The following is a 17,188-nucleotide window of genomic DNA, read 5'->3' as shown; positions in this document are numbered from 1 at the left end:
TTAGGTAACTCAATTATAAATAAAAAAAAATAAGAAGTTATAATAATGATTTGGAAAAATTTTAGTAAATTCAATTCTTGTGGGAAACGTACTTTAATTAATTTAGTAAGCACGATTACAAAAATTAAAAATTGCAAGACTATAAAAAGTAAAAAAATTTGTTTTTTAACGAAGCGCTTTATTATCAGATCTTTGTTCTCGTTTTATTTCAAGTGCAGCACCAAGAAACGGAGTTAACAAGTTGAGGTTATACGTAAGGGTAATTGAGTGCTGTCTGTGCCACTGGAAACTCCGTTGAGAACAGCTGCAAAAGTATTCACTCCGCTCCGACTTCGTCTCCCAGAATTCATTTGTTTTGCTTGCCTTCAAATTGCAGTTGCCGCCGTCCTTCAGTTGCAACAACGCCCTGTCCAAAAAACAACACCATTAAAAAATGAGCATTGGTAGCAATCGGTATACTCTAAAAAATGTATGGAATTTATTAATTAAAATTTTAAATTAATTAATTCAGATTTCTTAAAAATTTTACAAAAATCTTAATAGTATAAGTAATTCTAGAAACTTATTTCCGAAGTAAATAAATTTTTTGCTTAATCTAGACAGTTATTGCCTTTACTTTGTTAAACGATTTAACCCATCAACCCTACTATCAAAAAGAGTATGTGGAAAGAAATATGTACGCAAGTACTAGTTTATACAAAACATTTTGCGCCTCGAAGGTTAAGCATCGAAAACCCAACAAAAACGCGATGTGGCAAAAGAGAAAAAAGACTTCATTACTGTCGGGGCAGCCAAGCATGAGGCTTAAAAAAGTAATTTAAAATTATTATTTTTACTTTATTAATGCCGCTAAAACCTTTGGGGCAGATGGGGCTGATTAAGTTTAAGGTTCCAGAAGGAAATGTAAAATGTTGGCACATCATTTTGATTGGGATAAAAGTGGTGGATTGAATATTAGAGGTTTTAATTAGGAGAAAAATTAAGTTAAGATTAGCCAGACTGCAGCTTTTTGGATTGCTAGTGGGGCAGTAAAACCAGTTATTAAAATTTTAATCTTGCCACTCTACAATATGTAGACAACTACAAAATTGCATAAATGCAACTTGAAACATCTACACATTTTTTTATGGTCTTCTGACATTTTGCCTAAGCTAATTTAATCTTTATTATTTCGTAAGAGTATGACCTTCCCGCTTTGGAAGTTAATCAAAAATATTCGCCTAAATTATTTAATTAAACAAAGCTTTATGAATTGAAGTTTATTGGGACAAGCTCTTAAATGAATTAGTGCAACATGTGAACTGGTTCTTTACCTTGGTCACAATTGAACTACAACAATAGCATTTTATTGAAAGCCAATCGAATTGATCTTATTTATTTTGTTATAGTTGCCACCCATTTAGTACATACAAAGGCAAAATGAGTTGGCAGTTTGTAATCATAAAGAAAAGTGAAGAATATTTTCGGTCAATTAGATAAAAAAGAACTTGATTACCAATTTGTAAGAAAAGTGTATTTTTAGAAATTATTTCTTTTATTTTTCATAAATAAATAAGTTTAGTGTATACAATTATCAATTCAGTTAAAAGTTATGCATATTTAGCGTTTTGGTTTTTTTTTGCGTTAAGTTAAGTTTCCCAAAACCGTTCAAATGAAGTTGTTGTTGTGAACCGGGAAAGCCAAAAAATTCGTAAAAAATCGGAACTTTGGATCGGGACTTTCCCACTTGCGGAGATTTTTAATCAAATGTATACTCATTGTTTCATCGAAGACGACCATTGGTTGTCGGTTAAGAAAATCTCCGTAATTAAGAGAAAGGACTCTTACAATTTTTCGTAGGTGTCCATTTTTTTTTTAATAAAGTTTTTTTTGTTTTTTATCTTAAGCTGATAAACCAATTTTTTCGGATTTAGATTGTTCTTATTTTTAGGTACATTTGGTTGGAAAAGACACCTATGCCGTCCAGAGTAATAGCAAAAAAGCTTAAAAGTAACAAATTTGATTTAAAACAAAATGTAAACTTTCGTATCTAACCGTGCTTTTCACCATAACTATTTTATTGTGTTTTAAGAGGCAGACTTGATCTAATTGAATCAACATTCGCTAATTAAAGACATTTAATTCCCCAAGCTTAATGAATCCTTATATTGGGTTGTCAATTAAATTAAGTTGAAGCAATAAATACGCGGGTAATGGCAACCGATTGAGAACTCAAACCCTTTAAAAGAGACAGAAACGGAAGCAGCAGGCGAGTCCTTGGTGGTGTTTGCAATTTTTACTTACTTAGGAAGGGCGGTCCCAGGCTAAAACCGCCTCAAACACCTCGTGAAAGTAAACCGAGACCGCAGAAGCAGGAGCAGGAGTAAAGGACACCGCCCGCGGCTTCCATTTACAGCCTGCTTAATTTATGCTAAACGCGTCGCGTCTTTGCATTTAATTGTGAAATTAAATTTGATGCGATTAATGTTGACACAACATGCGATTAGTGCACAAGTTCGGCACTGCGAAAATATATTTCCCTAATTTGTCAATTATATTAGAAAGTATTTTGTTTATTTTTTTAATCCATCATAATATTGGCAAATATTTTATAAAATAATTATTTTTACAAAGGCACCAAACAATAATACACAAAAAAACTATAGGGGAGAGTGGGGGAATTTCGTCACAGGGGCAATTTTGTCACCTGCAATATCTCGGAATCCATAAGTCGTAAAAATATATAATTTTTTTGTTTTAGTCCTTCAAGACGGCATGACACAACCAATGCGTTTTTTTGGCCTTCTGTGCAAAATTATTAGATAATTAAGCTATAATATTAAATGTGTTTTAATAGTTCAAAAGCTACATTTAGTTCTCGACGAAATTTTTTCTGTATGCCACAATTGAAAAGGGATAAGATACTGGTTTTTTTGTATAATATACAGTGCTATAATGTGCATTTCTGCGTTAGTGATTTTTAACTTCGCGCCTAATTTCGGGAGAAAAATAATTATTTCTAAAAAAGTACTGTCTGGGGAAATTTCGCCACCCTATGCTTAGGGTAAATTCGCACCTATTTTAGATACATCTTTTCTTATTTGACGAGCTGGCTAACGAACAGACTACCGGCAGCAGCAACAAATATAGGACGTCAACAAAAATGGTACGCTTGATCAGTGTAGCATACTTACAGGCGTAAACATCCCTACATTTTTCATGTGACGAAATTGCCCCGGTGGTGTGGCGATTTTACCCCCCAATGTGACGAGATTGCCCCAGTATATTGGTTTTACTTTTTAATTTTTTATAAATCACCAAGGTAATTAAAAAAATAGGGGAATGTCACATTTTAAAGCTTGGTGCTAACCGCATTCAACAATACAAATAGAAAAATGATAACGTGTGTCAAGATGGACAAAAAATAGCTTTGAAAAAATGCGGACGAAATTCCCCCACTCTCCCCTACTTAAATATTTTAATTTAAAAAAGATTATTTAATGCAATAAAAAATCGAAAGGTCTTAGCTAATCATTTCTAGTCTTTAAATTAAATTTAAAATTTATCCTTTAATGCTTTTATTTTGCAAAATCCAGAATAAACCGTATTCTGCCATAACTTCACCCGAAAAGATTTCTGAGTTTTAATAAATATTTATTGTAAATAAATATTTATTGTTTTTTCTTAAGTGTGTAAACCATAGTAAACCCGCGGTTTGCCCTTTGGGCTTGGCTCGGTTTGCTTTGACTAAGAGATGTAGATACTGGCAGATATCTATTAGCCAATCGCCTCGCATTTGGCAAATTATCATTGTTTATAATATGACAATATTCGATGGCAGCGACAGCGACACATACAAGCCTTACATAAACAATAATTAAATGTAGCCAAATTAAATTTTACACAAAAGCTGAACACAAAATGACAGCTGGGCGGTCCTTTCCACGGCCTCCTGACCCATCCGAGCCCAATCCCCTCCCCTCATCCACGACTTGGAAATGTCTGCATAATTATGTGGTACACGTGGGTGGGTGGAAATGCCTCAGTTGAGTGGTCGAGTGCATGTGTGAGTGTCGTGGCTGATAATATGCAGTTTAATTACAGAACACCAATGCCCACAAACAACAATAATGGAGGAAAGATCTGGATCGTAAGGATTTCACGAATTAATACTCTTACCACAGAAAGCTTAACAAAATATAGTAAAAAAATTTAATTTATTTTTTTAGGTAATCGTCCCCTAAAGAAAAGTAAATAGAAGAGGCAATATTGTAAAATTTTAAAAGTATTTAATATAATTCATTTGTCTGGGTTCAAAAGACTTGGTAAAAAGATAAAATAGGGAAACATTTTTATAGATAAGAAAGTAAAGTATTTAAAGTAGTAAGAATTGAATTTCATAGTTATATATTTATCTACTGTACCAGAAACAAGAAATAAGAAACCAAGGTAAAAAGAAAATAATAAATCCCACTTTTTAACCAAAGAACTAAAATACCCAAGCAAGGTAAAGAGTACTCAGCAGTATGGTCAACATTTTGCTGCATAAATTCAAATTAGTTTGAACCGCCCTATCCCCACTTCGACCCAGTCAAAATCTACCCGAGAAGCCTTTTCCTGCACCTCCCCCTATCAAAACCCCACCTCCTTTCGTGGCCACGCATCACTTTTAATTTTCCATGTGAGACAATGTTCTTGGTCCTGTCAGGTGCATAACTGTATTATATCCCCATATACCGGACAGGATATTCATACATACGTGTGCGCGTGTGGATCGCTGTTTATTGGCATCCATTAGATAAGGGAATTTACGCGAAAGCAATTGTTCGGCTTCGCCTAGACTTCAAAGGGTTATTGTCGTGCTTTGTCCAGTTAGTTCTGATTAGTGTCATAGGATGGAGTTTGGGATAATGGGAAGGCCTTAAATTGAATTTGAAGGAAAGAAGGCAGCTTATGGAAAAAAATTTAATTACTTTCTTTAACTGGGGTTTTTTTACAAATAATTTTTTAATTCTAAGTAATATTTCTATTGAAAGGCCAAAACCCTAATGTGTAGGACAACAAAAACTGATTTTTAATTTTATCTTTTCAATAAATCAGTTAAAATAAAAACAAGGGTTTAACAATTAAAGTTAGTCAATAAACGTTAATTAGTGAAAAGCAAATTGACCCCCTCATAATAAAAGAAAATTTGTGCACATGAATTTGAAACCTGAACTGACCAAAATAATTTTAATTAAACTCACTCTTGTGCCATTCATTTGTCGTTTTATTTTAATAAAAATGTCTGAAATGCCGGAAGTACGAGTCACTTTTACATACATATATACGAGTAGAAAAGTGAAGGATTAATTATTTTTGTATGAATTGTTGACCAGCAAATATTATTTTCCACCCAGTCCCATCCGTTTTAATTACAATTACTCTTGTTCTCTTATTGTATTTTTTGTCGGCTGATAACTTTTTTCGTGTTAATTAGTGTTCATGTGGAGCAGGGGAACTACCTTGGTTGTTGTACTTGTCACTATTTGAATGATAAAAAAAATATGAATTGAATGACAGTTGGTCGAGAGTAAAACCAACAACACAAACTCCTGAAGAGTGTATTAAATGGCAATCATAATAGAGTTTCTATAGCTGGAGTACAGTTTTAAATAAATGTTTGTTCTATGCGTAATAAATGAAAATAAAACAGATATTATATAATTGACAAATATGACACATTGTTTGTCCATTAACGTGGGAAGTTAAACAAAGGTATTTGCATAGTTTTATTTGTTTCTAACCGATGACTCAGGTAAATGTAAATGTGTTTTGATTTTATTCAAAGAATATTTACAGCATTTTCGTTAACGGTGTTTATTATGATGTTTTATTGGCAGAATCCCAATATTTTAATATAAGTGGGAGGTAAAGTAATTTTTTCCTGATCTATTATCATGGATTTGTGGATTCTAATTGGCAAATTGTTTTTGATTTTTAGCAATAACTGTCAATTTTTCAATTTTTTACGAGATAATGCATTTTAGGAAACAGAAATCACAATTTCTCTCCGCGTATGCCCGTAACTGGGTGGCCCCCGCCCAAAGATCCGTCAAGTTTTATGAGCTTTATGAAATTGGTATGCAATCGACAGAAGTACAATCGAAATTATAATTCAGCAAATAAAACAAAAAAGTAATAGGCGGACTTAAAGCATCGACGAAATTGAAGTGTATTTGTTTATGAATTTTTTGGCCTGACGAATCTTAAGTTTAGAGATGAAACGTAGTTAGACGTAACAAAAAGAACACTTACTTCTAAATAAAAAATTTGCATTTTTTCTATCTTTGTGACCAATAACATAGTTCTTATTTCCCTACCTTCACAGTTCCAATAGGCAAAGAACGATATTTACACTGAAAACTATACTGAAAACCCAAATTCTCTACAATTAATAAAAAGCTGCAGATGCGCTTCGGTAATACATAAGATAAATACTATCTATTTTACACATCTATTTATTTTTCCACCCTAGAGCATTGCGAATGCGACTTAGAAGTCGCAAATTCTTATTCATAATGTTTTGTTTACATCTCCGATGCCTGATGTTAAGTACTTAAATGCCTGGGGACGAGCAAAAAGAGTCACTTCAATTTCGCAGCCGCATCGATTTGAATACGCTTATAATATACATATTGGGGTGTACGAATTTCGTATGAATAAATAAGCGCAGTGTTAATACCGCTGTCGACCCGACAGTTGCTCTTAATCGGTGCATTTCACAATGCAAAGCCAAGTGCAAAACTTTAAGATCGTTTAGTTCTTGCACTCAAAAAAACATATTACAAAATAAGTAGTGATTCAGTATGAAAATAACTAAGCTTATATCTATGTGATTCTTAAATAATAATCCTTTTGCAAGCTGAGCATTCATCAGTTTTAATACAAACCTCTTAGGGGATGAATATTTACAAATATTTATTATTTTTTGGCATTACTCTATGTTTAAAGAAAATAAATATTCTTTAAATAGTTGTTTTCGAATAAAAAGACTTTATGAATTACACAAATTTCATTTAAGAAAAGTCACTGACAGTTCACCTAAAATGTGTCTGAACGTTGCTAGCAAGAATTTGAAATTGAGGATCGCTCGCTCGATTTTCTCCGCGTGTAAATCCGCTTAGCAGCCAACTTTTATGACCCTTGGGTCCGGTGACCCTATAGTAGCAGTCTGATCTCTGCGTCTGTGTTCCGCTTAAAACGCTTGATGCGACATCGTTTCGAGGCAGTTGCTATCTAGAACCCCCGTCGCAATGTTCTGGCTCGGTTTCGGTCTCCTGTCGGTCGCATTGACCCTATATCTGCTTTATGTCTTCGAGCGCCAACGAAGGATCGACTGCCTCACTCACAATTGGCCAGCTCCACCGGCCCTGCCGATCATTGGGCATCTCCACATCCTGGCCAAGCTGGTGGGACCGCATCCTTTGCGCCGCGCCACCGAAATGATCACCAATCATCTGAAGGATCATCGGGGGAAACTTTGGATGGGCACCAAGCTCTACCTCCTGGACTGCAATCCCAAGGACATTCAGGCTCTGTGCAGCGCTCAGCAGTTGTTGCAGAAGACCAATGACTACGCGGTGTTTGAGAACTGGCTCTGCGAGGGTCTCTTCACGAGTGGTTTCGAGAAGTGGTCCCATCGCCGGAAGATTATCATGCCGGCCTTTAATTACGCCATGATCAGGCAGTTTGTGGGGGTCTTCGAGCGGCAGTCGCGGATTCTTCTGTCCAGGGTAACGGAGTTCGCAGAATCCGGGGAACCGTTGGACTTCCTCAAACTGATCAGTTGCTTCACGCTGGACACTATTTGCGAAACTGCCCTCGGGGTATCTGTGGGTTCTCTCTCAAATGATAAATCGGACTATCTCGATGCAGTGAAAGAGTAAGTTGGCTGCACTTGTACCTACTATAGAAACATTCCCTTGGAGACAAGTTAGTTTCGTATAAGTCAACAAATACAATATGATTAATCATGCATTTTCACACGTTAGTAGAACAAAACAAACATTTGTTCAGACATAAAACTACTAGTTGACCCTTTCGTTCAACACAATGTGATAATGTGATTTATTTACTAAAAAAGTATAAATGAGTTTATTTTACTTGTGAATATCAGTTGAAACTGTGAGATTTACATCCACTTTTTCTGATTATCCATATATTTTGCTTCATTGGTTTTTGGTAGTATTGGTATTTGTTATTGGGAACATTCTTTTAAATGCTAAGCAGATTCTTTATAACAATTAAAATGTGTAGGGGAGAGTGGGGTAATTTCGTCACAGGGGCAATTTCGTCACCTGCAATATCTCGGAATCCATAAGTCTTAAAAATATATAATTTTGTTTGTTTTAGTCCCTCAAGACGGCATGACACAACCAATGCATTTTTTTTGCACAGAAGGCCAAGATAATTAAGCTATAATATTAAATGTGTTTTAACAGTTCAAAAGCTACATTTAGTTCTCGACGAAATTTTTTCTGTATGCCACAATTCAAAAGAAATAAAAATACACGATTTTTTATATAATACACAGTGCTATAATGTGCATTTCTGCGTTAGTGGTTTTTAACTTCGCGCCTAATTTCGGAAGAAAAATAATTATTTATAAAAAAGTACTGTCTGGGGAAATTTCGCCACCCTATGCTTAGGGTAAATTCGCACCTATTTTAAATACATATTTTTCTATTTGACGAGCTGGCTAACGAACAGACTACCGGCAGTAGCAACAAATATAGGACGTCAACAAAAATGGTACGCTTGATCAGTGTAGCATACTTACAGGCGTAAAGTTCCCTTCATTTTTCAGGTGATAAAATTGCCCCAGTGGTGTGGCGATTTTACCCCCCTATGTGGCGAGATTGCCCCAGTATATTGGTTTTACTTTTAAATTTTTTATAAATCACCAAGGTAATTAAAAAAATAGGGGAATGTCACATTTTAAAGCTTGGTGCTAACCGCATTCAACAATAAAAATAGAAATATGATAACGTGTCTCAAGATGGACAAAAAATAGCTTTGAAAAAATGATTACGAAATTACCCCACTCTCCCCTACATAGCTCAATAGAAAAATCATATAAAATAAATTAAAAGTTACAAATTTCCTTCTTTCTGTTATTCTAAAAGCTAAGAAAAAGTATAATACCCTGATCTAGTTAAAATGTTGACTAATTTTACGTTTCTTTGCATTCTCACAGGATCCTTGTGATCATCGATGCACGGTTAAAGAACATTTTCTACCGCAGTTCTTTTATATTTCGACGCACATCGCATTTTAAACGAGAACAGGAGTTACTGTTAACACTTCATGGTTTCACTGAGGGCATTATCCAAAAGCGAATGGATGAGATCAGTCAGGATGCGGAGAATTACAATTCCCAGACCACTAAGAATGCAGAAATGGAAGGAGGCAAGCGAACGCTCTGCTTTCTAGATAGTTTGCTCCAGGCCAAAGGACCCACTGGCCAACCTTTGACCGTCAAGGATATTCGCGAGGAAGTGGACACCATTATATTCGGGGGCTTTGATCTCACTGCCACCACTTTGAAGTTCTTTATGTACAACATGACCCTTTATCCGGAGCACCAGGAGCGTTGCCGCGAGGAGGTGTGGTCGGTGTGCGGCAGGGACAAAAGCGAACCCATCTCCATGGAGCAGGTGCGTCAACTGGAGTTCCTAGAGGCTTGTGTGAAGGAGACGCTGAGAATGTATCCTTCGGGTCCACTCACGGCCAGGAAAGCCACGGCTAACTGCCAAATAAGTAAGTCCTGTTTATTTGTACCTCTAAATTAAAAATACCATTCCATACATCTCTAATAATTCGGGTTTATTATCCGCCCCTTTAATCAAAAAAAAAGAAATACTTAACTTATACCTATTTATTATTTTTTATATTTATTATTTTCTTTATATAATTAATTTGCTTAATTCATCTTCAGATGATTTCTTCATACCCAAGGGCAGCGATGTGATCATTTCCCCAATTTACATGGGTCGCTGCAAGGATTTCTTTCCGGATCCGTTGGTCTTCAAGCCTGATCGCTGGTCCAGTGGAGCGGAGCCCAAGATCGAGGCCACCACTTTTATACCATTCATGGCTGGAGCACGGAGTTGTTTGGGCCAGCGATATGCGATGGTGATGCTCAAGGTGGTTTTGGCACACCTGCTTAGGAACTTTCTATTCGAGCCCCTTGGCGAGCGCCAGGTGAAAATGAAACTTAACTTTGTCATCACCCTGCACACCGTTGATCCCTATCTTTGTAGAGTCAAGAAAATCGATTGAGGCTAGGCAGAAGTCTATTGACTTGGCCAAGGTCTTTGACAATAAAGTTAGCTAATTTACTAGATACTAAAAGATAAGCCATTCTTTGTATTTTTTTAAATTTGTCTCGGAAAATGTATGGCCATGCTTAACAATATTAGATTGAGATTATACCGAAATCAGAAGTCTAAATAGTGTGGCTGACATTAACGAATCTAGATATTCCAAATTTCCTGAATTTAGTTTTATATACATTTTTTTCTCCTGCCATTCTACCATTGAACCTTTAAAACATACCCTTTCCAATTCGTTTCACTTTATTCCGTTCAAAAAGGTTCAATTTCTTTGCGAAGCACAACATTTCCGTTTTTAATGATTTATAAAAAGAAAATTCTGTACAATTTGGAGCATTTTCTGCCTGCCCATTTTTATGGGATTTGAGCGGGGCGCGTTCGTCTAGAAAATAATTTCTGGCTGGCGTGGATTTTTATTGTGGCAACCGAGCAGCGGAAAATCAACAAACATTTCCTGGTGCTGTAATAAATAAAAATGCATAAAGCAGCCACCAAACCGTCGCCAGTCAGTCATTCGGTCTGTCCTTATCCTGGGCAAAATACACACACTCCCATATCACCATTATCCGCCAACATCATCATCGGATTCCGGTGCAAATTATGAGCGCTGCCTGCTTATTATTGTGGCAGTCGTGGGGGTGGAGAAGGCGGAGGAATATAAAATGCAATTTATTTAAATAAAAATCAAGTTTAATTCGCAGTGTCGTAAATTTTTCTTTTATTTTTTATACCCTTCAGCTCGTCCCGGGCATTGAATTTCACGCTTTTGTTAACAAGCGCATAAAAGTTTGTTCTATCTGCCAACTGATACGTTTCTGGTATTGGAACTGGAAGAAGGGGTTCGAAGATTGTTGAACTCGGTGGCTGATTGGTGGTGGGACTTTGGGGCGGGTGGATTTTTATGTATGGTAGATGGGTATATTGAGGAATGAAATATTCTAGCCAATTTCCAAGCATTCGAAAATGACGATATAAATATATTTAACTAAAGATTTTTGTTATTTAAAACTTTAATATTGAGAATGATTTATAAATTAAATGCATTCCATGCACAGAGCCTAGTTTAAGTTAAAAACTAAGATTCAATTGATTGATCCCTGCAATACTATTAAATTATTTTTGGAGTATAGAAACGTTTCAAAAATGCTATAGGCACCAATATTGCAATCTATAGTTTATTTTATTATATATATTACACTGCTCTTATCAAGACTGCAGCTTTCAGAGGTACTGCTCCATGTCCAGTAGTGTAAACAAGAAATAAAACAAAATCAAAATTAAATAAAAAACAATCTTATTTATTGACATTAATGTTGGTGAGCTTTGATAACACTTAATCTAAAGCTGAGTGGATTGCATTTATTGATTGGAATCCGGCTGTCTTCTATTCGATTTCCATTAGTTGCAATTTGAGAACAGAGCAAAGCAGTCGGGAATTTTTGTTTGTTTTAGTACAATGGAAAAGTTAATACTTTTCTTATTTGTTGTTTTGCTACATGTTATATTTATAACTTCTCATCCAACTTTACAACGTGTTAATAATATCAAGTTAAATTCAAGCGAAAAAAGTGTTAATTTCAATGTAGAACTTCCCAACAATGAAATTATGACTGTAAATCTGTCCTTTCAAATGATGACTCCCAATAACCAAGTTAACACGGATGAGGAAGATCGACCTTCAAGAGGATTTCCAGTAGATTACCGCAGAGATGCCCCCCCAGGTTTTATTGAGTGTTATCATCCAAGATGTTTAGACGATTATGAACAACTCTTACACATGACTATTACTTAAGAAACAAAATCAAAAGGAAATTAGAATGTTTATAAAAATCATTATCAATAGGAATTGTAAAAAAATAACAACAATGAAGTGAATTTATTGCTTATTAAATGCAAATGTAACAAATGTAACGTATCAATACAAAAAAAAAATCTACAAAAAACGGTTTATAATGTTGTATAATATTAATTTGAATATTTTGTAAACGAAATGAAATAAAAATAAATTTCAAAAAATCTCAAAGCCAATGCATTCCGGAGTTCAAATAATCATGAGTTCATCTTGATAAGTAATACACATTTTATAAACACAATTACATGTTTAATATGCACTAAAACAAATCAATAAATAAAATAAGTCTAAGGTCAAAGCATCGCAATTCAAGTAACTGGTTTATTAAACAAATTGTTATTATGCATTTACAGAATTTTTCAGTTCATCCGGTTTTCAGTTTGACCCGGTAGCTTTTTTAATGCTCAGCCGGAATAAATTTGTAACAGAATTAAAAATCTTAAAAGCTGAACAAAAAAATGAGTGCACTTGATAAACAAATTAAGGCGCACATTTTTTAATGTCCACTTGGACTTTTATGACCAACCCAACCCACTAAGCTCCTTTCCAAATCCATCTCGAAATTAAAATATTCGCCTTAGGAACATGTTCCTAAAATTTGGAGTGCCTGGGCCAAATTTTACGATCATTTTATTGGGTTTGCATTCGCGAGGAGGCCTTAACCCTTCTGTTGGCACCCGCCATAACTTAATTATCCATATGAATCCTTCCAGGGTTTTATTGCGACCTAACCCGCGGCATTAATTATGATGAGTACTCGCTGCGTCTCTTCGTTTTAGTGTCAGCTGTCATATTTTTATTTATCTCAGTTCACAGATCTTCACGGTGGCTTTCTTGGGGTGTCGTCGCCCATTAAATAGATATGAAATCCAGGTCCATATCCTAAGCCCGGTCCAGACTTGACGCAATGTTTTATTGCCGCTGACTGGGCGCAGTTTTCATTTACACAGTTTTAATGTCCAGCATCTGTACATCGTGCATAAGTTTATGATGGAGCATAATTCACGGCGTTGCTCTCGTCAAAAGGCCCAAGGCGAGGGTTCTTAATTATAATAACTTCCAGCGGTATGGGGGTGTTTTGTATTATAAATTTTATTTTTGAATGGCTTACAAATGGCCGCACTCTTTTGGGATCTAACCCACTGTCTTTACATAGGCAGGGGAAAAAATCTTCTTCTTCGGAGTTTTACTAAAAGTCTTATAGAAAAATAGGTCTTTAATATTTATTTTTGCTAATCATAGGGGAGTGTAGGGTAAGGTGACGAACGATTCGTTTTTTGAATGTAACTTTTGTAAAAATCAATATTTTTCAAAAGTGTAAACGCAGAAAGTTGCTTACATCTACTGAGCATATCCCTGTAAAATTCGAAATTCGAAATTCCAATGCAGCTAAATCCCACAGCGTTTGGCGTGAACCCTACTTTTTTTACACTTTCAAAAGTTGTAGGGTAATGTGACGAACGATTTGTTCTTTAATGTAACTTCTCCAAAAATCAATATTTTTTAAAAGTGTAAAAGCAGAAAGTTGCTTACATTTACTGAGCATATTTCTAAAAAAATTTGGATTCGAAATTTCAACGTGGCCAAATCCCACAGCGTTTGGTGTAAACCATCCTTCTTACAAAAAAAAAAATAATTTTTTTATATATTATTTACGGAAAGGGTTTTTTCGATACGGAAAAGAAAAAAGTAATAAGATAATACCCAAACTTACAAAAAAAAAAAATGGTCAAAGTGCAAATTTTTTTTTAAATTAAATTAAACTGACGTCACTATTAAAAACAACAATAAAACTGCAGCAGTTAATGTTATCTGGTATTATTATATTTTTTTTACAAATAATCAACGATAACAGTTAAAATTCTTGAATAAAAATAGTTCGTCACAATACCCTACAAAAAGTTCGTCACGATACCCTACAAGGTAGACTTGGAGCAAAAACGGTGTCACTCTCAAACGGCGCAAAAGAAAAAAACGCGAGGTACCAAAAACTGTTGATAAAGATCTCATGTATACGTGCATATATTTGCCTGATTTTATTTTCCACTCATCTTTGCTCTGGCACTGCTGAAACACAAGTAAATTGAATGGGTTTGCTAGTTTGCGCACCACATTTTTAGCGAAAATTACCTCACGAACAAATTACGGGACTTCTTATTAATATTACTGTAAATACATTGTCGACACGATAAGGGGAGACGACTACATTTATTTGGAATTTTTGTCGTGACGTCATATATGAGATTCGACGAGTTCGTCACATTACCCTACTCGTCAAATTACCCTACACTCCCCTACTTATTTTCTAATAAAAAAACATACTTTTATTTGAGAGTTTGTAAAATAATTTTTTAAGGAACTTTGGCGCTCTTAAGTATTATAAACCCATAATGAGTTTTTCTCAATTAAAATGTGTGCCTTTAAAGTATTGTATTTATTAATTTTAACTTGTGAACTCAAGCTAAATGCAGCTTGTTTCGACCAAATGTGGTTTTCCTCACCACATTCCGGTCAATTCACATTCATTTCTCATTGTTTCAAGTTAAGTAAACCGTACTCCAACCCAAAATGTGAAAACAAATGAAAACCGCCTCCGACTCGTGGTTATTTGAGGTAAGCTGTGGCCAAGTGATGTGTGATGGGGTTTTGGATAGGGATGTTAGGGAATGGGTATTCGGTTGGAGTGGGTGGTGAGTTGAAGGCGACTTTGAAGTAATCGGCCCCGGTGACATTGCCCCACGGCTAAGCCTCATTTGTGGTTGAATTGTGTCGCTGGGCGGCAGCTGAAAGTCGATTACGTCAATATTGTCCTAGGTTTACGACGGCCCCACGGCTAATGGCTAATGGATGGTGCCCATTTGCTCCTGGATCGCATAGCAGTTTGGGGGTGCATATTTGCGATAAGCTGTAAGTTTGCGGCCTTCCTAGCCGCAACTCATATGCTAATTAGTGTGGCATACTTTAAGGTTCCGGAAATGCATTAAATCCGAAAACTTAACGATCCGAAGAGAGGGCGGTCCAAATGCTAGCATACCGCTATAAACTTGCTGTGGAAATACATAAAAATCCGTTGGAATACATTTAGAAATCGAATTACATGCGAGTTGTGAAAAAAGGGAAGCAAATAAAAGGAGTAGCTGCTCTACACATTAAAAACGCATAAAAATCGGAAAAATAAAACAGTACAGCAGCCAAAACAGGAAGAAAAAGATACAAATAAAGTGGCTATGAACATAAAAATCTTGATAGGATTGCAGTTCGTGAAAGGATGGGAGGCTTTTGCACAGAAAACAATTGAAGCAATCAATTAAAATTGATCAACGAAATTGAATCACGTGTTACAATATTCCGCATCCAGTTACATCGAGCATGTGGGGAGGTAATAAAGTTACAATAAAATTCGAATCCATTAAATTGTCTCAAGTGCCGAGATTTCGTTGAAATTACTTCAAAGTCCTTAAGCTGACCAAATTCTTAAATTTCTTTAGAGTTTCCTTCAAACTAAATAATTTGAATCCATTCAGGATCACAATTTATATTGTTTTGTGTTATTTTAAAATTTGTATAATGCAAAGAAATTTAAGAAAACTTTTTAAAGACTATTTTACCTTTTCGCAATGTCAACTGCAAATTCCGGAAGGGATAACTAACCAAAATGCAAAACAGAAACGCTGCCGTTTTGCTAATGTAATTAACCAGTCTGCAAGTGAAATGCACGAAAGCAAGAAATTAGTAAGGAAATAGAGTAAGGAAAAAATGGTAATGCTTCGAAATAGAAAGGGGTAAGAAAATTACAAACTGTTGGTACAAAATGTCAACTTAAACTTTTTATGCACAACAGGGAATGGAAAAAATCGTACAAAAATAGAAGGAGCATCAGCAGCTGTCTTGGTCAGAAGGTGGCTAATTACACTGCACAGCAAACAAAGAAATGAAGCAGAGAAAACAAGATGGAAGGGAAAAATTAAATGCAGTCCCTCGGGAAGCGAAATTTGTTTTGGTGAAGACATTAAACAGAAGCCAAAGCGGAAAATTCCGGGCACGTAGGAGTCACAAAAAATAGTAATACAGAATTAATTAAAACAAAAATTGCTTAAGGAAATTGCATTTTATCTATATTATTGCAGATCCCGAGACGGGGAAAATTACGGAGCTTGTCAGCAGCACATGATGCAGAAATACAAAACAGCCACAGAACAATAACAGAAAACAGAGAACAGAGACCGGCAAACAGTTCGCCCATATTCAGTAAAGTTTCGTGTGTTTTGCATAAAGTTTTGTGGATCTGAAAACCAAACATTTATACATGGCAGCCACTTGAATGTAACAAGCCAAAGTTCAAAGCTCAAACTTTTTCCCACACTTCAAACACCGAAGTAGCAACATTGTTGTGCCCCATATCAAATATCTACGGAAGCATGTGGTGCATTGAGTGTGGTCAGGGTGGATCAAGTTGGACAAGCGAAAACTTTGGCTTGCATAAAGGCAGAGGTGCGAGTTCTATTCCCCAGAATGGATGGGAAAATTGTATTTTCTAACTAAAAGTCAGACACCTTTAAAAAGAATTACTAGTTGACATATACGCGTGGCTGTATTAGATAAACTTATTTTGTGGCTAGGATTTCTAATATTTGTATAGTTAATATATTTTTCAAATCGTCATAATATCTATGAAGGCTTAATTAGCATTTCAAATGCCTACACACAAAAAAAACATTTCGCGGTCAAATCTGAAAGACATATTCTAAATTCGAACAGGCCTGTTATTTACATTTTGAGCATATCAAGTCAAATCGCATAAAGTAAAATCGATCATCGTTTCTTATAAGTTTTTTTGGGTGTAAGTATAAAATATTAAATAAAAACATTAACTTTTATTGTTAAAAAAATTAATCTTGTTATAGTTATATAAATATTATCATATCATAATATTATATTAATATTTAAATTTTAAAAAAGAATTACATATATATATTCCCCC

At 35.2% G+C, this 17,188-nt stretch overlaps 1 protein-coding gene across 1 annotated transcript; it reads left to right on the top strand.

Annotated features, from left to right (window-relative positions):
• Positions 1–7,032: 7,032 nt before the first annotated feature.
• On the top strand, positions 7,033–10,371 carry Cyp312a1 (Cytochrome P450 312a1). The gene is made up of 3 exons (XM_017153102.3): positions 7,033–7,903; positions 9,218–9,780; positions 9,959–10,371. Exons 1-3 carry the CDS (start codon positions 7,275–7,277, stop codon positions 10,300–10,302), a joined length of 1,536 nt encoding a protein of 511 aa, XP_017008591.2. The 5' UTR covers positions 7,033–7,274; the 3' UTR covers positions 10,303–10,371.
• The last annotated feature ends 6,817 nt before the right edge of the window (positions 10,372–17,188 follow it).

The sequence above is a fragment of the Drosophila takahashii genome, chromosome 3L (genome assembly GCF_030179915.1).
Source record: "Drosophila takahashii strain IR98-3 E-12201 chromosome 3L, DtakHiC1v2, whole genome shotgun sequence".
In the NCBI taxonomy this organism is placed as follows: Eukaryota; Metazoa; Arthropoda; class Insecta; order Diptera; family Drosophilidae; genus Drosophila; species Drosophila takahashii.
Note: the sequence above shows the minus strand (reverse complement) of the source record. Positions and strands in the feature narration are given on the sequence as shown.

Excerpts from the sequence above, each read along its gene's own strand:
- Cyp312a1 (XM_017153102.3), top strand. The coding sequence starts at position 7,275 with ATGTTCTGGCTCGGTTTCGGTCTCCTGTCGGTCGCATTGACCCTATAT. Across the intron at positions 7,904-9,217 it reads TATCTCGATGCAGTGAAAGA|GATCCTTGTGATCATCGATG; the intron begins GTAAGTTGGCTG and ends GCATTCTCACAG. Across the intron at positions 9,781-9,958 it reads CACGGCTAACTGCCAAATAA|ATGATTTCTTCATACCCAAG; the intron begins GTAAGTCCTGTT and ends ATTCATCTTCAG.